The sequence below is a fragment of the Corvus moneduloides genome, chromosome 2, assembly GCF_009650955.1.
Source record: "Corvus moneduloides isolate bCorMon1 chromosome 2, bCorMon1.pri, whole genome shotgun sequence".
Taxonomy (NCBI): Eukaryota; Metazoa; Chordata; class Aves; order Passeriformes; family Corvidae; genus Corvus; species Corvus moneduloides.
In genome coordinates, this window is record NC_045477.1 from 119933968 (window position 1) to 119956644 (window position 22677).

Consider the following 22677-nt stretch of genomic DNA (forward strand, 5'->3'; position numbering starts at 1 on the left):
AACCTCTCTAGCCCATAAATCTGTAAATCCACCTAAGCTGGAACAGTGTTGCTCATGGTTGAGGAGAGAGAACTTCCCATCCAGGTCTCCCTCCCCTTTACACTTTCCCTTGCTCAGCGCTTCTTCTTTGTTAGCAAAGGAGCTCAATACCTTCTATGCCTCCATTATGGTGATTTATTTTCACAATTCCTGAGGTTGGAAAAGCCCTCCCAGCCCATTGAGTCCAAGCTCTGCCCGATGCCCACCTTGTCCCCAGCCCAGAGCACTGAGTGCCACATCCAGGCCTTCCGTGGGCACCTCCAGGGATGGGGACTCCAAACCTCCCTGGGCAGCTCTTTCCAAGGCCTGACCACCCTTTCCATGGAGAAATTCCTGCTGCTGTCCAACTCGACCCTTCCCTGGCACAGCTTGAGGCCATTCCCTCTCCTCCTGTGCTTTGTTCCCTGGGAGCACGGGCTGACCCCCCCGGGTGCACCTTCCTGTCATGGATATTTAGAGAGCAATAATATCACCCCTGACCCTCCAAAATTTTCTTCAGGCTAAGCAACCCCACCACTTATTTAACCCTGGTGTGGTTATTTAATAATTCTTGATACTTGCATGGATGGGAGAGGTGGGCTGATTTTTTATTTAATGTTATCTGCTCTAAGCGTCAGACCTGTCCTGTGGCATTAAGTGGTTGTTAATTTTTTTCTCCATTTCTTTTATATTATGATTTGAAGGATATTGCCCTCTGTAATGAAACTATTTCCTTTCTGTCTTCTCTCTGTTGGATTGCTTTCCCACTGATGCATGTGGGAGCAAGCATCCTGACTACACTTAATTATTAAAAAGTCATTGTTCAAATAGGACTCGGAAGAAAAGGAGTTATTTCTTGCTGCATATTACTGAATACTAGTTCATAATGGGTTTCAACCCTGTGTATTTCTACCCTAATTCTGGAGCCTGATATATTTTATAATACATAGATACAGGTACATATATTGTAAGAGCTACCATCTACTAGAGAAATTTAGCAGACATGAAAAAGAAAAGATATTGTTTACCTCAGTGTAAAAGTTTTGGAAAAGCGCACACAGCTTAGACTACAGTATTTTTTAAGTGGAAATATTAACTGGGTGAGGCTTAAGTTTGAAATGTGTTCTAAACATGCTATTTTAATTTATTGCATTGTGAGAAGCACTATAGAGTAAACATGTACAGTGTAGATTTTAGGTGGTTTTGTGTCCTTGCTTTTAAAGTGGGCATAAAAAAGAACAGAGGCACTTCTGCAGGTGTCAAATGATCAAAACTGCACATGACCATATCCACCACGGTATTTTCCGCATATTCTAGAGCTAAGCATAAAAAATTCATATTTGAAGAAAATTTAACCTGTAATACTTTTATTTTGAGAGAATAATGGGAGAAACTCTGACCTTGAACATGTCCGTCTTGTTTGGTTTTTGTTTGTTGCTTTGCTGGGTGGGGTGGGTTGGGACTGCTCCTAACCCTGTTTAACTTGCAAGCACTGCAGGTGTGAGCAGCTTCACTGCCTTTCTAACACCCACAGTTCTGCTGCTGAATTGCATCGTATCATCCTGCAATAGTGAATTAAACTGGATTAATGCATTGGTTCTTTTCCCCATATTTTACTTCAGATCCCTCTTGTATGGTTATTAATTTTGATACAGACCATGGCACATTTCTTTCCTTCTTTCCTCACATTTTCCTTAAAGATCCCTTCTTTTTGCACATGAAGTGCATATAAAATATACATGAATTGATACCTTTTATGCATTTACAGCAAGCACTTGGTAAGCTTGGAACTGGCAGCTTCAAACCTGGCAAAAAAAAAAAATCTTCAGGACCTTTGTCATCCATCCTTCAGTGTGAGAGTAACAACCTGCATATATTTTAAGCCCTGCAAATTCTTGTGTCTTTCAGGACCTAGATTTCTCATCACATCCACGGGAGCCTTGTATATTTTAGACGTACAGAATGAAGATGGACTGTACAACTACCGATGTATCACAAGGCACAGATACACTGGAGAAACGCGACAAAGCAACAGCGCAAGACTTTTTGTATCAGGTGCTCCTTTTCTGTATCCTGCTAAATGAAATGCTGCACATGTCTCTCTCTAGTGTGCTCAGCTGGCAAGACACGTTCTTGTGTGCAACAGCCACCTTTCTATCAAATGGAAGTGGGGAGCTGCTGCAAAATCAAATGGGCCATTTTAAAATCCTTTATTTTTCATTTGTTTTTCGCCTCTTAGTCGCTATTTCCTGAAGGCCTGTAGGGTTCACCTGCATTCAGCACGGTGATTTTTAGCAGGTTTAGAGTACTTTATAAAAGGACTGCAGATGGGATTCATCCCTTCAAAAGTAGACTTATGCAGGGAAAGGATTTAATTGCCTTAACTTCCCTGTGTAACCAAAGAAGAGGGACACTTTTAGGGGTAGTGTACCTGTCCTACTTTGGGGTGATCTGAACTGCCCCATGGTGCCTATTTCTCTCTGTTGACCACAGCAGGAGCTCAGGACATTTCACTCAGCTGTAGATATTTCCGCTTCAGGAGTCTCAGGTTAACTGAGGTGCCTTTCAGCCTTCCTTTTCATTCATCTCACTCCTACCCTGGGGAAAACAGCATGTTCCCCTGATTCCAGGAGGGATTTCCAGCCGTAAGGAGCACATGACCTGTGCCAATGCATCCAGGGGTGCTGCAGGCACCAGAGGGGCTGGCTGGAGGCTCTCCATGCTCAGGGCTGAGTCCCAGGGTAATTTGTGCAGCAGATGGGAAAATGGGAAGGTGGATGGGCTATTTTAACTTTTCCTTGTAGTTTTAAATTGTCTCCTGATTGCTGTGTGTATGATGGATGCTTGGGTTCCCCACACACAGTCATCACACACTCAGGGCTCTCAATACGGTGCTGCTCCAATCCAGCTTTTCCCCCATTTTTCCTCTGTGGGAGGCAGTGCCAGTTGAGGTTGAAGTGAAGGAGGAGCTGATCCCAAGACTGGGTCTGGAACTTGCTCTCAAATATGTCTGTGTAGGATTAGCGCTTCTCCACCTCCCCTTCCTGTCCCTCATTTGCTGCTTGTCTGTAACTGCACCCTGTGTTTGCACGTGAGCAAATCCAGAGGGGTTTTCCTACATCCACAGAGCTCACTGGGGCTGTATCCCAGACTGTCTCCCCATATCCTTACCCTACATAAATCATGCCCACCATCCCACTGAAAGCCCCACATTCCTTTTTCTCCTTTTCCCTGCTGCTAAGCTGCCCTAAAGGTCAGTCAGGATTTGGTGACTTTCCCAATCTAACAGTCAGTGCGATCGTTCCCCTTTTGACCCTGTCCTCTCCTCATTTGGTCCTTTTGTCAGTGGTGACTTCTCAGCTCTCCAGTCCTCTGTTTGAGAGCCCTAAGGGACACAGAGGTGAGCACAAAGTTTTCCATTATTGACATACTTCCTTCTCTCCTCCAAAATGGATGTTGAAGTATTTTGGAGCCCTCTGAACACACAGGCCAGTTCTTAAATATAGTAATGATTAAAAAGAAATAGTGGGATTGTTCAGGTTAGAATAACTTACCAGTCAGATCCCGGAGTTTCTCCCTTTGATAGGTGTCCCCTGCGGGTAGAATTCTTGCCTTTGCTTTCCCCTGCCACATGAAGAAATTCTCCTGCACAATAATCTGCCTGCTGTGGTCTTCTAGGAACAGGAAGGGTTCTACCCTTCCAACTGGCTCCATAATATGGTCTGCTTCCATGTGAAATCATGCTAAGGCTGAGCCAGTGGGAACAAATAAAATCAGGGTTGTATCTTGGTTACCACAGGAAAAATTCTGGTTATCTCACCGAACAAAAGGGGGAAAATGAAAGCTCTGTCTTGTTTGAAATTTAGGACAAACACCCTAAAAGCTGTGCTCTGTCTGGAGTTGCCTTTTGAGTTCTCCTCCACAGACCAAACTGAAAGAGCAAATTTTACCTATATGCTATAAGTGACTTTTTTAATCCAACAGGGTTAATTATTCTTGATCAGGGCTAGAGTGGGCTCTGATTTCCAGTCCTGTTACTCTACTGAACAAATGCAGCAATCAAAGGCAGAGTTTGTCCTTTTTTATTTCTCCAAAGGGTTTTTCTTTGTTTTAACTGGAATTTATATTTTAAGAGAGTGAGTCCTTTAAGAACTGGGATCAGGGAATCCATGTACACAGTTCTGAAAGGTCTACTTGCATGAGACGTACAATTTTGCCTGCCTTTTCCATCTATATATGTTCTTCACTCTTTTGGGCATGAAATAGTTTGTGGTGGAAATTTCTCATGTTTCCTGGCCACATTTAATACAAGTTAAGCTTCATTATTGTTTTGAAAGAGTGAGAATGGTAATGTGCCGATAATAGCAAATTTAAAAAAAATAGCAAAAATAGTGAATAGTTAATATGCTTATGACCAAAATGAAGTTCCAAATTTCATTTGGAGTAAGAACACCTCCTTGAAATCACATGGCCTTTTTAAATAAAATTAAAATCAAAGCCATTAACATGCAACAGAACCTTCTAAGAACCATTATAATGTGCTTTTCCAATAGCAAATTTGTCCTGCCGTGAATCCCAGCTCCCAAAATCATTACTGCTTCTTAACCCCAACACTCCGAAAAATCCTTATGATTTTTAAAGCATAACAATTTCCTTCTTCTGTCCTTCAAAGAAGGTCCGAAGTAGAATATTTTAGAACGGTATTTTGCCTCAGTTTTTCACCATTGTCCTTGCTGGAAGTCATTTGCAGCTGACTTAAAGCACAGCAAAGTAATAATTCAAAAGACCCTAAACACATATTGGAACTGGGTTTTGTTACTTTGCTATTTTTTGCCTCATTGCAGGTGATTGCGAATGAATGCTGGGATTCTGTTTTGTGCTTTGTTTGGTTTTTTATTTGGGGTTTTTTTTTCCCCTAACTGGAATATATGCACTGTAGGAGCTCTAAATAGGAGTCTGTTCCAGGGACAGCCCAAAGAAATGTTTTTACTGTCCATTTAAATATATAAGCACAGAGTTGAAGAAAGCAGGTCACTGGAATCACATCTTGTGTATCCCTGAATATATTTTAAAAACCTCCTCTATACCAGCAGGGTGAAATCTTCTTCAGTATGTAGGCAAATCCTAGTTTAGCTGTCCTGCAGCTGGGACTCCAGGCTGTGCTGCTCCTGACAAAGGCTCAAGTTGAGAAGGAAAAAAGTGAAGTGACCCTGGGATAGAGAATCCAGGGGCTGCTGTGCTGCTTGAGTAGGAATGCACAGACAATGCCTCTAAAAGACAGTTCTACTTTTTTATTACTTAAATATTTAATCATTATTTGCAACTGAAGAAACTGATTTCCTGTAAATGTAACCTTCTTAAGAGCCCGAAGCTTTAATTTCTTGCCTGCTTGTGGTTTTACTGTCAGTTAATTCCCCACAAAAGAATCTGTGCCCTGGAAACAGGGACACCTGATGACCCAAACGGCGAGAGAGGAGCTGGCTGATCAATTAGTCAAATTGACATTGGCTTTCCCAGCAGCATGCTGGCAGATTGTGCTTTCACTGAGCCGGACATAAACAGCATGGCAAGCTCAAAATATGTCCCATCTTGGTGCCAAATACAGACCTCGAGGCCACTGATTCATCCAAAATCACTCATTTAACCACTGCCGCCTCCTTCTTAATGAGACACTCAGCAAGCTGAAGGTGGCTTTGCCCTCAGTGGCTCAGTGTTTTCCTGGCACCTGGAAAGCAGAAAAACCTCTGTTGTCACCTTTCACTGGACTTGGCATTTTGGGGGCTTTATCTAGATATAGTCACCAAAAAAAAATATTATTTAGTCCATTTTTTTAATATCACAGTTTTGGTTTCTGGATTGATAGTTTAACTTGAGTAGCCTTAAGCTGTTTGCTGTCATGGGTACCGTCCCAGGTGTGGCTGCAGTTCATGGAGATATATCTAAGCTAGTTTTAAACCAGCTGGCTCAGGTACTGATTACTTTTGGAATAGCTTGAATTCCGCATGAACTGCTCCTCTAATCTCTCCAGTTCCTTACAGGGACCTGCTGCAGCTGCCCTGTGAGCAACACCTGAGTTTGCTAAGTTAAAATGCCACTTGAAAATGCCAGAATTGTGGCAATCACACCTACATTCAGTCAGCTATGATTAGATATACCCAAAAAGAGGTCAGTGTGTCAGGTAGGAGCTGGTCAGCAAGTGGAGTTTCTTTGTGAGACCAAAATCTTAGCAAGTGGGTGAGTGTGATGAGAAAATACTTTGATGAATATTTGCTTAGTGTTTTTGTTGCAATAGCTCTAGGATGGGCTGCACAAAATTTTAAATTGTGTCAACCTCTGTCTCCAAAAGTTTTCAAACTTGAGATCACAAACAAAGCACTATTTCTGATGGGTACATGCACCTCTGGTGAAGGCAATCCTGCCAGACTTGTGTGAGATACATAAATCCATGCCAGGTGCTGCACAAATGAGAGCTGCCATTGTCAGCAAATTGAGCACAGAAAGATGCACTATTAAGCTGTAAGTTGGTCTTGTCACGTTAAGTTCTTTTTCCAGAGAAGAAGAAAAGACTTGTCTGTCAGTTAGACTGCAGATAGAAATCCCTGTGCCTTTGCCCATTTCTCTCCTGACAAGGGAATAAATTGCTCCTTTAATTCAAAGCCTTTAGACCACCGAGAAGAAGGGACAATGTGCTGGCTTCAATCTAGTCTAAAAGTAGCGATAATTGTTAAGGCAACACATTTCTGGCTCTCCATGCCTCTCACAGGGAACATGAAAGATGACCAGTGAAACATTTGCCATCTGGAAAAAATCCAGTGAGAGGATTTCCAAGCAGTGATGAGTTGCTTCAGCAGCATGTGCTGCTGGATCCCAGCCACCATGACTCAGACTGGTGGCTGGGTCAGAGAAGCAAACCGTAGTGCCCAAAACACCGGGCTGGCGAGTCAGGAAATGCAGGAGAAAATATATTGACATATTGGTTAGTGGATTAATTTTAAGGCTCTCACTGAAAAGAGTTCCTCTTTGTTTTCTGTTTCAGACCCAGCGAATTCAGCTCCATCTATCCTAGATGGGTTTGACCACCGCAAAGCCATGGCAGGACAGCGAGTGGAGCTGCCTTGCAAAGCATCAGGGCACCCGGCACCAAAGTACCGCTGGCTGAAGGACAACGTCCCCTGGGAGCCTGACAGCCGCTTCCGGCAAACGGTCACGGGGCTGCTCATCGAGAACACACGGCCCTCGGACTCGGGCAGCTACGTCTGCGAGGTGTGGAACAACTACGGCACCGCCGAGATGATCGGGCGCCTCTACGTCAAACGTAGGTCGTGGGTTGATGCTATGAATGAGAGGGGAGAGCTTAGACAAGTCCCTGCCTTTGGCAGGTTTCTGGCAGTGGACAGCAGCTTTTATTGAGGAGGCCAGCACCCCAAAACCCACTCTCACTCGCAGGTCCTTAATAACGACCGATCAGGTCTATTACAACATGAATTATTTATTAAATAAACACAAGGAAAACAGACATAAGACTTTAAACAGACTTACCACACAGGATAACACAGAAAGAACTACTAGGAGATAAAAATACAGTGCATGATAATTAAGGTACCTATGTTACAGCTGGCGAAGAAATCGTATAGATTAGGAGCCAATGTCACTTACCAGTGCATGATAGTGGTGTGCAGATAGTGGTGTGCAGATTGAGATTAGGAGAATCATGTTCTCCTAATTTCTCTCAATCTCAGGGAAGTATGTCAATGCCAACGTCTCAGGATCGAGGAGAACTCTCCACACACTCAGAGAGTGTATAAGACATTTCTGATTTTATGAAAATCAAGTGGTCTTTTATAGTTCAGAAGTGCTTGTCTGTCAGTCACTTACTTCTGCTTATCCTTTTCCCATGCATTCAAGGCAGGATGTTTATTGCTGGCTAAGGGTGTTTTCAACCGAGATAATTCATCACAGGACAAACCATTCCAGCCTAGTTTAGCCATGGGGGAAGTAGCTAAGTCTTTTGTTGTGTCAGGGGATGGAAAGTCCTGTCACAGTTGACTGTTGGTGTTGTTGCCTGATATCGAAAGAGAAGAGCCCTTGCACCAGTGTTGAAATAGTAAAATAAAAAGCAAACCTTTGTTGGAAGCTTCCAGGTGTCCCAACAGTCATGGGCTCACTGGGTACTGGATCTCTACAATTTTATAAATTTAACAAATTAGCATTCTTTACAAATATCGTCCAATGTGAAGAGCTGTTGGTAAGGTTATTTTTGGAGTTGGTCCACAGCTTCTTTGCCCCACTTCTTGTTATGTCTTCTCAGATTCTGGTCGGAAAACAGAATTTTCTTCTCATGGGTCCTCTACTTGAAAATAAGACAAAACAGTATTTCAGGAATGTGTTAGAAGGTTAGCATATTGTTCTAGAATCTAAGAGAAAGGGTAGGAAAAACACTAGGAGCTATATAAATATGTAATAGTATTCTACGGAGCCACGAATATGTGAAAAATACAAAAAACCAAAACTTTTTAGGCATCAGCATGAAGTTGTTGCCTTACCTTGCTGTACCTTCTGTTTCCTTAATTTATCTTAGCGATGATTAAAGTCTTCAAAGTCGTGGAAGGACACAAGGCAGGCTCTGTGGAGATGAGTTAGTTGGGCAATTGAGCGATCAGAAGTGCAAATGGATGCAATTTCCAGTGTAGCTCTATAATTTATCACATGGAGGATATGTAATTTAGAAGCATGAATTGGGTGCTGAAAAAGAAATTGCAAATGTTCTCATAAATAAAGCTGCCAAACTCTCATTGCCATGACTCACGGTGCTCAGTAATATTGAATACTCATACCTCCCCTCAAGTCGAGTATTCATGTGTGAATATTCTGAATGTTTCACAAATTCTACAAAGATAATTATTACTTCAGGAGCACCACACTGGAAAAGTGTTATTCTACTACTTTTGAAAAAAACCCAAAATTATTTCCTGGGATAGAAATAATGCTCTGTGAACTAATGTTTCCACCTAGACAGCATGACTAGCAAGCTGAAAAGGGAGAAGTTTGTGAGTAGTTCAGGCCATAAAAGCATCCTCACAAATAATTGCACATAATGTTTTTGGGCAAAATAAAACCAAGGTGAAAAATCTGCCATTCATGAGTTATAACTGAGGAACTTTGGTTCTAAATGTGTTCATCAAAATACATAAAAATACTCATAAAAATGCATTTCATGCCATCTGTCTTTTATGATGAAAAGTCAAAACTTGCAGAGACATGATGTAATTGTATTGCTGGTGATACCCAAAGCATCCCCAGTGCCTGGTGATGTGCTTTTCGTAATGACTCTGCACTCAGCCAGCCCGTAGAAATTCCCTGGATCAGGTTGGCAGGAAACAAAAGCTGTGCAAAGAAATTTTACCCTCCTCTGCAATGGAGGATGTGGCTTACTTGCATCATCATGGCTCTGGGATATCGGTGATGCACTTGAGTGTGACTATTTTGTGCAACTATTTTGTTTAGTGGGTCATTGCCAGGTTTGAGCCTTTGTGGTCTTTTTTTAGGAAACAGAGAGATATTCAGTGACTTTTAACATTAATATGAATGTGAAGATTAACTATTGCCAGTACCATTGTAGAGAAAAGTTTTGTTATGTACATGTCTGTAATCCAGAATGTCTGATGCCACTGTGTGTTTTTTTCCAGGCCTCTGTCACTAATTAGCCACTATAGATTTATTCCAACTTTTATGTTATAAAATATTTAATAAAGTGAACAAGTTGCTTTTCTTTTTTAAGTGTGTCTGTGTGCATGTGTGTGTATGTTTGTATGCAAGCTGCCAAAAGAGAAAATAGGCGGGTCTGTATTTAGTGTCAGAGATAGTATCTGTGGTGATAGTAGTCCCTTATCTTTATAAGGAAGTCAAACCAATATATACAAAGCATGAGGTGAAATCTGTGTTCTGCAGTGCTGATAACTCCTAGGTGGCAGGATAAAGATTGTTTCCCTTGCATTTACATTTATGACTTTTCTTCAGTGCTGTTCATCCTCTTTTTCTTGCAATGTAAAACTCGCATTTTCCTGTCCTACTGTTTCTTAAGGCTGACTTGAAAATACTGTAGTCCTCCCATATCAAAGCAGAAAATCTGGTGAGCCCACACACTAGAACATTTCCGTGTGGAAAGATCAGATGGATATCCATGGGTGTACCTGTGTTAACATCTTCCACCCTCCAAAGCTAATCTTGTCACTGGCATTTGCTGCACTTGTTCACATCAGGGAGTGGTTTGGGAAATTGTAAATTTGGTTCCTTTTGCAGGAAATTAAACCAGACAATGAGTTTCAGGAACACACTTAATGCACCAGTTTCAAAGATCCATTCTGAACTAAGGTGAAATAACATCCTGCCCTCCCAAAACATGTGTAGTGCCACGTTAAAGCCCTCGGCACTAATGGTGTTACGTGTAGGTCTGATCCTACTGCTTACCTGAGCATGGGACTACGTGAGGAATGGGTTATGCCTATAGACCTATTTTTTTCTGTCATGGATCTCAGTGGCAAAAATTTTTTTTTTAAGTAATGCTGTCATCTGTTACTTGGTTTTGTTTTGTCTTTTAAGAAGGATATGGCTGTGATTTTTATTTTTCTCCTTAATTGAGTGTTGATTTGCCACTTGCACATAAATGCACATTTATACTCAATATGCTCTATTTCCCTTTCTCTCTCCCTTACTTTGACTCAAACCTCCAGAACCACTAAAAGCCACCATCAGCCCGCGCAAAGTCAAAAGCAGTGTTGGTAGCCAAGTGTCCTTGTCCTGCAGTGTGACGGGAACTGAGGACCAGGAGCTGTCCTGGTACCGCAACGGGGAAATCATCAACCCTGGCAACAACGTCCGCATCACCGGCGTCAACCGGGAGAACCTGATCATGGATGGCATGGCCAAGAGTGATGGCGGGGCCTACCAGTGCTTTGTGCGCAAGGACAAGATGTCAGCTCAAGACTATGTCCAGGTGGTACTGGAAGGTCAGTCTCTACCTGTCTAGCAATTTCGGTTTCCAAAATATCGCACAAGTCATCTTCGGTGCTATCATTTTAGAGTGGCGATGCCTTAAAGATCTGGAAATGAAACAAAACACTTTTGAGACAATATTAGTATAGGAGGTAATATCAAAGCTGGTCTTCAGTTGGAGGGCTCCAGGGGCAGATAAGGAAAAATTCCCACCCCACATAGGGCGAATGCATTTCATAAATTTAGCAAATTAGCATAATTGACAAGAATTCCCAATTAGAACCACAAGTAATGAGGTAATTCTCCCCCTTGGTTCCACCTCTTCTGGAGCCCTTCTTTTTTGCTGCCAGCTGTACTAGCTGAACTTCGTTTATGGGAAAGTGTCTTGGAGGGGTAGCTCATCCTTGGTTCCCAGGAAAAAGCAAGATGGGATTGGGGCTTTTGGAATGTGTTCTGTCTCTCTATCAGGGTAGGAAAATTACTGAGGTTATCTAGGAACTATGTACGTATACAGTAATAGTCTACAGTTATGAATATATATGAAGAATATATAAAAGCAAAAATCATTTTGACATTAGTGGAGCTTAAAAAAGAGAGGGTACTTATGAAATGTCCATGGGATTTATTGTGTCCCACTCATAACAGAATGGAAAAATTGATTTAAAAACAAAAATCCTTCCCAAGCAGGTCTCTATTAAAAATCCAAACATTGCTCTTCTGTTTGGTCGTGTTGGCTGGAGGCTTGGAGATCATCTTAAATAACTGATACAATGTTCTACGTGCTAATCAAGTGAGGAAAGTCATCAATTTGCACAGAGGCAGCTCACTAATGAGGCCGTGGTGCAGGCATGGCATGGACATTATTTTTAGAGTCTCTATAGAAGAAGAAGAGATTACCTGCCTGGACCAAGTTACCTCGGCAACCATCTCCCGTGACTAGGAAAGCCTAAAGAGCATATTGATAATCTATCATGGTGTCGGGAGAGTGCAGGTTATCAGAGAGCAACAGCAGGGAAGATTTCAAAGACACTCAGGTCTCACTGGGAAAATAATGTCTGCTTTCATCTCAAAAAAAGCCTGTCACTTGAATTAAAAAAAGGGGGGAAAAAAGAGGAGGAGGGGTGGCAGAGGTACATAGTGTGCACACTCACAGATTTATTGGTCCTGTGTCAGCTCCCTTTCAGGATAAAAAGCCTTTTTTTTGTTGCTGCTGTTCTGTCTTCTGAGGGGTGACAGTATCCAGTACACCACAAAGGAAAGGAAGAGAGTCAGGAATCAAAATAAAGAAATAAATTAGAAACTCTGTCTCCTAACCAATGGGACAGAAATGAAAGAGAGAGAGGGCAAAGGGAAAAAAAAAGAAATAATAAAAAAAAAAAAACCGCTCTTCCAGGGATGCTGAGGCCTTTCAGCATTCTGAGAATGCCAGTGCTTACCTTTTTACCATGTGGAAAACAAGGGAATTTTAAAGTAACATTTTCAAAGGAAAACAAACCTGCATTGCATGATCGCAGAAGGAACCTCCTAACTAATACCAGGGTGTCAGCACTCTTAAATGTTACCCCACTGAACACTCTGGAGAGGTGGGTACTTAATCCTGCTCCCTGCTTACAAAGTTTCTGTGCCCACCCATTTTCTTTATTTATTTGTCTGGTAGAGGCTGAGTATTTTGGGAGACAGCTCACAAGATAAAGCATCTGAATGCTCTCAATCAGAGAAATATTTCTCTGTAGCACAAAATGACCACAGAAAGAAAGTGGCATCACTGCTATTGCTGGCAATGTGTATTCAGAAAAGCTTAATTTAATACTTTCCTAAATGGGACATTGTGTGTCAGGACTAAACTGCTGTGTGAAATCAGCCTATGCAAGTTGTGCCTGGATCTTGGCAACAGGATTCAGCCTTAACTTCCCAAAGAGCTAAAATCTACCAGGAGAAGAGAATGTCCAAATGTGTTGAAGTTTTGCTGTGTGTCTTTTATAATGAACTGCATATGGTTTTAAAACTTTACTGCAGGAACCCGGCAGTTCATAGAGATGCCTGATCCATCTATTCAAGTGTTTTTCCTACAGCAGAGCCACTACCAGGTTTCTCAGAAGATGAAAAAGAAACTTGCCATAAGCAAAGGGTCATTTAAGTCCTCTACTGGCATAATTTTTCTTTTTTCATTCTCAATAATTAGGGTGACATCCTGGAAAAAAATTGTTTGTGTTGCTTCTAAAAAAGATCTTGGCTCATGGGATATAGTCCAGGATAGAGGGGACAAGCTTTATACCATGTAAGCACTGTGTTCCTGCTTTTCTTTCCCTCGGTAGACGGAACTCCCAAAATCATCTCTGCCTTCAGCGAGAAGGTGGTGAGCCCAGGAGAGCCAGTGTCCCTCATGTGCAACGTGAAGGGGACTCCCCTGCCCACGATCACCTGGACACTGGACGAGGATCCCATCGTGAAGGACGGCAGCCACCGGATCAGCCAGATCATCACATCTGAGGGCAACGTGGTCAGTTACCTGAACATCTCCAACACTCAGGTCCGGGACGGGGGCGTTTATCGCTGCACTGCCAACAACTCTGCGGGAGTCATCCTGTACCAGGCTCGAATAAACGTAAGAGGTGCTTGTCAAATCAGCTCCTCAAAAAAAACACACATTACTCATTGTAGTGGAGAAGAAGATTGTTGCATGTGATGAGATGATTCTTGGAATGCCAAAAAACCAACTTACTGTTTTTTCCTCTCCTTTTCTCCCCCGCTCTCTTTCCCCACCCTGCCTCTCCAGCCCCATCTAGAAAGTGTATGGTATGGTTAAATGTTGGAAGAACCCTTTGGCTTGTGTCCTTTAGTCTATTTTTCCTATACTCATCTTTAATAGTTCACAGTCTCTTTGCTTTAATCCTGCTGTGCATGTTCTGTTTTTCTTTTCCTTTCCTCCTTTACTTGTCCAACATCCATTGTAATTATTCATGTATACAGAACTTTAGCTTGAATTTCCAGCTCTACATGGCATAATACCCATCCTCATGGTATTATACTTTATATACATAGCAAACAAAAAAGCTAACTGTGTCAGTGTTCTCATGTGTAACAGGATTCTAGCTTCGTATCAGTGTTAGTATTTCACATTAATTAAATCACACTCAGCCTTTTAATTTGTAACGCAGCAAAGATTTTATCAGGCAAGTGTTGGATAACAGATATATATTCCCACATAATTAGTATGGATGCTGCAGGGTAAGGAAAAACTAGAGCATACAAAGATTAGGGAAACTGCTTAAGTAGCTCTTAAAAGGAAAAATCTGTCAAATGCTAAAGAAGTGTGGTGTGAGCCGCATCCGTTAACATTTGTATATCCAGAAATAATTCAGACATTCCCTCGAGCAAACATGCCTTTAAATTGTCTTGAAGAGTTTCTTTCTTTTGCCTTCTCAGGGCCAGCGAGCATTCGGCCGATGAAGAACATCACAGCCATCGCTGGGCGGGACACCTACATCCACTGCCGCGTCATTGGGTACCCCTACTACTCCATCAAGTGGTACAAGAACTCCAACCTGCTCCCCTTCAACCATCGCCAAGTGGCGTTCGAGAACAATGGAACGCTGAAGCTCTCGGACGTGCAGAAGGAGGTGGACGAGGGCGAGTACACCTGCAACGTCCTGGTCCAGCCCCAGCTGTCCACCAGCCAGAGTGTGCATGTGACAGTGAAAGGTGAGGACAGCTGGGAAAAGCAGAGCCCGGTTAATTCCTGGGTCATCTGTGGGGTTGCACACGTAGGATTGTCCTGGCAGTTGGATAATGAGTGCTTGAGGAGGTTAATCCAGATTTGTGTTTATTTTTAATGATGACGCAGAGCTAATCAGTCATTGTGTCTTGTTCTCGCCTGACTTTTACCCTCCTCGGCTCAACTGGCAAAATATTACCTTGTTGTTGTTGTTGCCTCTAAGTGGGGGAGTGGCAGCTCAAGTTCTCTTTGAGCACTTTTCTCTACAACTAAATCAGAAAATTAATGGTTTGTCGCCTATGTTCCACTGGTGACTGTTTCTCTACTGGATAACAAAGTTCAAATTTTCATTTAGTCAGTGACTTCCCAGCTTTTAAAACATGAGATGAGAATTTTAATGTCTGTATTTTTGCCACTAAGCAGAGACAGGAACTAAAAGCATTAACCTTGCTTTCCTCTTATTAAGTGATTATCTATCTGAGTGCTCTTCATGCTTAGGAAGGTAACACTTTAAATAAATGTGACTTGAAATTCTAATAGGATGCTTCAAATCTATTCAAATAGTCCAAAATAAGGATGTTCAGATGGCCCTGAAAGACTTCAGCAACAGATTGAGAATAGGAATTTTTTAGCATTGTGTCCCCACTGTTCTGACATTGGCAATGTTCAGACCTATTCATGAGGATACAAAGGACAGAAGACGTGATTGCAGTAGCACCTAGTTTTGAGCAATGGGGCCACTGAATACTGCACTTCATGTGAGCCTGTAGGAAGAATTGGGGTATAATTTCACTGTTCCTGAAGTTATTGGAAACTTTTCCTGGGCTTTTTTTTTGGAGGGAGAGGAGAAGAAGGAAGGGAGGTTGAATCTTGTATCCATTCTCAGATAAGATGCAGAGAGCAGTAAGGTAAAATGACTTTGTTATAGACATCTGATCTCTTAACTTCCTTCTGCTCAGTTAGTTTTGCCCTTAGCAGTCTGGAGGGATGCAATTTCTATTTTTTTTTTTTTTTCAAGAGTTTAGGGGATTAGCTTTAAGCCATGAGCAATTTGGACTTTGAAAGGCAAGACATTTCACACACCTGAGACCATCAGGGGCACTGGTCACAAGCTGTGGCATAAAAAGCTACTGTCACCTTTGGTTTTCATGTGTGTTGTGCCTTGCTTAACATTATAATGATATTACAGATCTGTTGATAGAGTTTAGGAACTGAATGACAAATCAGTCACTATGCTTCTGCTACACTAACAGGCCACCATGGAAATTCTGGTGGAGAGAGCTGCCTCTTAAATGATACCATTTTTCGAATGACTGTCAAAATGAAAATAGCCAGACAAAACATATCCAGCTGTCTATCCTTGCAGCTCAGGCATTGAGATCAAAACACTACTAGTCACTATAGCCATTATCTCAGGTGTAATACTGCTTTTTCTTCCTAGGTTACAGTTTCCAAGTTGACAATTCCTCCCCCAGAAAGCAGATTGCCAGCTCTATCAATTTGGATTGAGCTGTAACTTTTGTCAATGATTTTACTTTCTTGATGGTGTTCTGCTGCACCTCTGGATATTCAGCTGCTGGTCAGAAATCTCAAACTGTGACTAAAGACACCCTGCATAACTTTGACAGACATGCAGCACATTTGAGGAGTGACAGAGGGCTGAGCTGTCTCTGTGATCACAGAATCACAGAATGGCTTGGGTTGGAAGAGACCTTAAAAATCACCTCACTCCAGCCCCTGCCATGGGCAGGGACACCTCCCACTAGACCAGTTTGCTCCAAGCCTTGACGAGACACTGTAATTTGAAAACAAGGTTAATAGCCTGACCTCATCTGCTAAGCCCAAAATGTCACAGGTGAGGTTTTTAGGTCAGACCTGAACAGTTCTCAATGTTTTGCTGTTGTAGCTTGAGGTCAGAAGTGCCACAGTGGATTTTATTTAACATATTAGTGGGGAGTCAAAAGTGGCCTGGTGCTTTAAAATATTATTGTGTGTGCTACCTTTTCATTTTATAGATTCCAGAGTTAATGGCTTGAGTTTTTAAGCACTTTTATTTGCTACCAAAAAAATACAAAATATGGCCCAGCTTGCGTAGAGATTAAAAGCACTCTGAAATATGACACTGTAAGGGCAGTTAATATCGGTGCTTAAATATCCTTATTTACAGTTCAGCTTCTCCTACCATCAGAACAACTATTTTTTCTAGAGAGAAACAGAGGGAGAATTATTGTCCATCTTCAACATCACAAGCCCTTTGCTTTGCTCTCAATTCTGCTACAAGCTTCCTGGGTGACCTCAAACCAGTCACCTGAAGGGTGATTCAGAATAGAAGACACTTGATGAACTGTTACTTATTGGGGTTTTTTCCCCTCCATGTTCTGTTTGGAGGACTTAAATTATTAATTTCCTCATGAGTTTATCATCTCCATTGTATCAAAATGTTTCAGAAACAATGTGTTCATTTTCAAAAGCCACGTGAGTCACCAGGAAAAAATGTCAATAAGGCACAGACTGAACTCAAAAATATCCACAATTTTTTTGTATGTTCAATTTCAGAAACTTACAGCTTAATTTTTCCAGTTCACCTGCCATTATGTAGCATTTATATGTTCAAAGCTCTGCTCCCATTGAAATGAAGTTGCTCCTGAGAGTTCTGTTTCCTCCTTCAGAGCAGTCACGTCACCCAGCTTAGCAACCCCATGGGAAGGACAGACTTAAGTAATTTAATTAGCTTTATCTGGCAGATCTGTGGCAAAAGTAAATTCAGAATTTGGCTCTATGGGGCAGCATTTATCTGCATTAGGCAAACAACTGGTTTTCAAAGTTGGCAGCTCTCGGCCACATTTACTTTTCACTTTCTAGATCCTCCAGTATGGGAAGCATCCTGATTCTGTCTTGGATGAAGACTTTCTTAAACCAGCATTTAAATAAAAACCCTCAACACCATGAGCATGTCATCAAATACAAGAGTGCTGTCCACTCTTAAATTTGAGGTTTACAAACATCCAAATGAAAGTGAAATCATACTTCAGAAATCATGATAAGGTCACAGATAGGAGAACAGAACTTTTCTTGGCAATAATTTTAAATGAACTCCTGGCTGCCAGAGAACCTGAGTGGGGCTTTCAGAGCCTTGCTGTGCATCCTCCCACCTGGCAGGCTCTGGGAACACCAAAAGCTTGGGATCTGGGCACTTCTGTGCTATTTGACCTTAGATCCTCTACTTTTTTTCCCTGCTGAACAGAAGAATCAATGACACACCACATGAAATCCGTTGTCCCATTTTTTAGAAAAAACTGCTGCCCTTGTCTGCAGACTCCAGCTAACTCTGTCCCACAGAAATGTGGCTTGTCATTCCTTCCCTGCCCTTTCCCCCCAGACCTCGCCTGCCCCTTGTCTCTGTCCCAAAGTCTGGATTTGGAAGGCAGCAGTCCCCTGAGCTGGCTGCTGGGAGCTGAGTGGATGAGCTGGCAGGAAAACATGCAGGTTTCTGCTTGGCAGATATAACTCCCATGGAACCGTGCCTGAGGCCTAACAGAGCTTTTTTGGAAATCGAGCCATCTTGGCATTATTTTTTTTGTATTTAGACAAATGATTTGGCCAGTTCTGAGTTCTGACAAAAAGCCAGGAAAACTCCCCACCCTGCAATGCTCAAGTAACAGAGGGAGATTACAACTGTACTTACACACTTAATTTCTGTATTCCATACCTGCTGACCACTCACCTTTGCAACTTCAATAACACCTTTTCAGCACATTTTGCTTTGGCCTATGCTAAGGCTAAAGTTGGCTATGTTTGGCTATGTTTTTCGCTTTGTTTTTGTAAAATAAACTGACCCCCTTTCCCCTCCCTCCTGCAAAGTGGGAACAGAAGTTACTGACGTCATCAGAAGTAATTGAGATAAGCCTTGCTAAGGATACTGCACAGGTCCTTGCCAAGAACAGAATTATTCTTAGCAGCACCAGTTTTTGCTCTGTGTTCAGCCCAGCTCTCGTGGTTTGCCAGAGGGGTTTGGATACATTTGCCAATGGCAGAGCACTGTTGAAGTCAGAGATCTTAAGGAGAATAAGATTCTGTAGAAGATGCAGGTTTTCTGTTCATTCCTTCTCAGAATGACCCATCCGCCTCAGTTTTCTCCAGCTCATCCTTGCCCAAGTCCTGGCTCTTCTCCTCTGAGTCCCAAAACCAATCTGAACTCAAAGTCTTTGTCATCTCAGTTCTCATTTCCACACTGCCTTGTTCTCAAGACTCGAAACTGCCCTTTCCCTTTGGATACCCCAACATTTTTCCCAGCCTCCAGTTTCAGTCTTCTCTGCCAGCCTTCAAGTTCAAGCACCAGAGTGACAAATCTGCCCTGATTTCTGGAATCCCACCAGACTGCACCTGCCCCAGTGGCTGGAACTGACTCAGCCACTGAAGGTAGAGCTAGGATGTGTTCAGTTCTGCTTGGACCCTGTTTGTCACTGGAAAATGTCCTCTCAGGATATGATCATGAGGGGGTTTTGTTTATTTACTGACTTGGTTTTGCTCAGACTGCAAATTTGGGCACTGTTGTGATGACTTTTTATAGGGATAGCAAGAACATCTGAGGCTGGTGCCATCACCTGACCTTGAAATCCATGCTTCTAAATCCATGGGGCAGGTAGGACTTCTCAGGTTCTCACAATACCTTTTTTTTTTGTTTGTTTGAGGTTTACCATGTCTCAGTTTTCCCCCTCTCCCACCTTATTCTTGGAAATGGCCAAGAATTCTAGCTGAAACCTTCCAGCTGAAATGACTCAGACTGAGGCAGACACCTGGCCTGGAAAACTGGTACCCAAATAAAAGTCAAGCTGCAAGCAAATGAAAATAGTCTTATCATGGGAAGTGTTGGCAAACAAAGAAAGGAGTTATATTACCATGCTATCTCTAATTTTCGTATTTCCATTGGAAAAAACCCCACATTAAAGTGGAAAAATATTAAAATAATAGCAGCATCTCTTCTACAGTGTTTGAGTCGATCTCAGAGCATTTTAAGAACAAGAGTGAGTTATTATCTCCATTTTTTTATTATGCAATTTATAGTAATAGTTTTCCCAGCTACAGTAAAAGCCATCAGTAGTAAGTGATTATTTTCTTGTCATCAGGCTCATGGGACACATTCTCATGTAAACAGTCTGCTGCTATTCACACTTCTCCAACAGGAATTAATTGAAAAAGAAGCCCCTGAGAGGGAAGGGTTCAGCATCATTAAAATAAAATGTGTGGTGTTCAAAAGGGCTGTTTCTGATCTTGTAGAGCTTATGTATTTCATTGATTTAGAAGAGTTCTTGTTGCCTTATATAAAGTGAGTACCTCACCTGTTGTGAACCACGAGAAGGAGTTGTACCAGCCTTGCTTCATGTTAGAATACAAGCAAACCAAACAGGGGCTACTTCTAAATAACTTCATGTTGCAACTGTTTGAATAGGTTCTCTCATCTTTCCTGGGAAGTGTTTAGCTTTTTCTAATATCTGAAATAGTATTGGTGAATTTGCATTGCAGATCAGTTCAGGGAGGGATGGTTTAGGTAGTGAAAAATACGCAGACACAAAAGGGAAAAAACATCAGGAGAAATCTTTGCAGGGTTCTTGGGACTGTGGTGCATTCTGTCATCAACCAATCTGCTAATCTGTGCGTGCTCCAGCCTGGAAGCCTGGATTATGGCAAATGGGAGTTCACCTTCGTGTACATATCTCAGATCTTATCTGTCCTACTGACTGACTTTGCCAATAGATTGAGTCAGAAAAAACTTCTGGCCTTGACATCTTTCAGATATTTCTTTCATTATATCACTTTGACCTTTTTCCCACTCCTCCATGCTATATGGGTTTGGATCCCTTCAAACTTGTCACAACTTCCTTGGGAAGAAATGCTCAGATCTCTGGAAGTGACTGAAGTTGTCACGTACAGGAATCACACCAGGGCCGTGTGGTCAGAGTGAATGAGAATGTGCCATTGTGCAAAATATCCTGGAAAATGCACTTGGAAATTCCTCTCAGGTCACATAATGGGCATGGGGAGTAGTTTTGGGGAGCAAGTGGTGGCAGAGCCTGATTTAAAGGAATGTGCACTTTGATAGGAATGTCTCCAGTGTGTCTAACCTGTAGAAGTTCCTGAAGATAAGACTGAAATAGGCTGATATTCTTGACAGCTCTGTGTAAATTTTTTTTTGCCATTCAACATACAGCAGCTCAAGGTTAGCCTTGCATTAAAATACCTGACTTACATTCTTTAAAATCCTACAAGTGTCATGTGGACAATGCTGTCATGTCTTACTTTGCACCAGTACACTCCTAATACAACTTCTGTAATTACTTCACTTCTGACAGTGCAGAAAATGGTCACCCAAAAATGTCTGTTAAAGTTGTTTCACCCTATGCCAGTCTTCATGGTGAGGAATTAATATGTACAAATCTAAAGCTTTTCACTTAAATCTAAATTTAACCTCCCTGGGTTTGTGCACAGCCTTACAGCTTTCAAACCCAATTTATGTCTGTGTATGGATGTTTTTATTTATGATTTATGCAAACAATGTGAAATGAGCCTTAATACTTCAGTAAGTGTCTCAGTTAAAGAGGTCAAGAGAATCTGTATATTATATATTGGTTTATCAGAAGCTGTCCCTCTTCTCTCTCTTACCATGCAGATTTATTTACTAAAGATTTGGAAGAAGGCATGTTCTCACTCTTTTTTGCGTTTATTTTGTCAATTATATTTTAATTGCTTCCTTACATATTCATTAAAATTGCTGTTAACATTTTAAGCACTTTATTGCACCAATTTAGCGTGAGCTATTAGCAGTGTGTGTGTTAGGACATGTAGTAAATACAGAAAGCAAGACTGTGATAGTGCAGGTCTGGATCCTGCTGGCCTAATTTTAAATCAATGTATATAATACATAGCTTGCAAAAAACCCTACAGTATCAACCCAGTGGAAAGAGAAGGGTGCTATAAAATCCGCTGCTTATGCACAGTCCTGGGATGAAGGTGAAAAGAAGACTAGTGTGGAACCAAACAACTCAAGGTAATGATTTTCAGAGACAAAGATCATTCTGTTAAAGCCCTCTCTCATCTCAATCCAGAACTTTTGGCTCCAGTGATTTAGTTGGTCTCGACTTTGCACAGTGATACCTGAGGACAAAGATCACTTTAGATCAGGTAGGGGCTGAGAAAGGGCAATAGCTCTGGAGCAGGTTCCAAAAGTGAGGCCTTTAATCAGGAGGCACTTTACCAATGAAGGTAACAGCTTGTTGCATGAATACACTCCTGCAGCTGCTTCTTCTTATCTTATTTGTGACAGAGAAAAATAGATAGCAAATGCATCCCCTTGGGCAGGGAACTGAGCTCCCCACCACCCCAGGTTTGCAGGGTGTCTCGTTATGATAAGGGCTTGCACTTTTCCCCTCACAAAGGAGGCTGAAAGGAGGTGGTTCCAGAGATGGATGAGACGTGACATAAAACCACTTTTGGTTTCTACACAACATTTTGAGCCCTCTTTCCTTGTGGAGAAGCTCCCACTACAGCATCAGGCAGCCTGTGAGCGTTGGGTGGCAGGAAAGCGAAGTGGGGACTGTGATGACTGCGAAAACTTAAAAGTTGCTAGACCATGTCTAGGGTTTGTGCAGAGACAAAATAATTTTGGCTTTTTCACTCCCAGTGCATGAAATCTGGGGTCACATGGCTGCCCTAAGAGACTGCATAGCTTGGTAGTTATTATTTTGCATCAGCCCTAAATATTCATTGCCAAAAGTATTTTATATTGTAGACACAGCCCCTGCAACAGTGCTGTTGCAAGAAAATCCATCAGGGAACTGTTTATGATGATAAAGCAGGGGATGACTTCCATTTTGCTGTGCAGAACACAATGTTCAGCAGGCTGCTGCAGGAAACAGGAGATCTGCAGGATACTCTCTCTGAGTGAATCATCTCAG

General features: G+C 42.0%; 1 protein-coding gene across 2 annotated transcripts in view; it reads left to right on the top strand.

The window, feature by feature from the left end:
- DSCAM (DS cell adhesion molecule) overlaps positions 1-22677 on the top strand; it is a 439089-nt gene that overhangs the window by 259093 nt on the left and 157319 nt on the right. For both annotated transcript variants that reach the window (XM_032101087.1, XM_032101088.1), the window contains exons 4-8: positions 1927-2073; positions 7055-7333; positions 10749-11024; positions 13326-13622; positions 14437-14712. In XM_032101087.1, the coding sequence (XP_031956978.1) occupies positions 1927-2073; positions 7055-7333; positions 10749-11024; positions 13326-13622; positions 14437-14712 (1275 nt within the window). The remainder of the gene's footprint in view (positions 1-1926; positions 2074-7054; positions 7334-10748; positions 11025-13325; positions 13623-14436; positions 14713-22677) is intronic.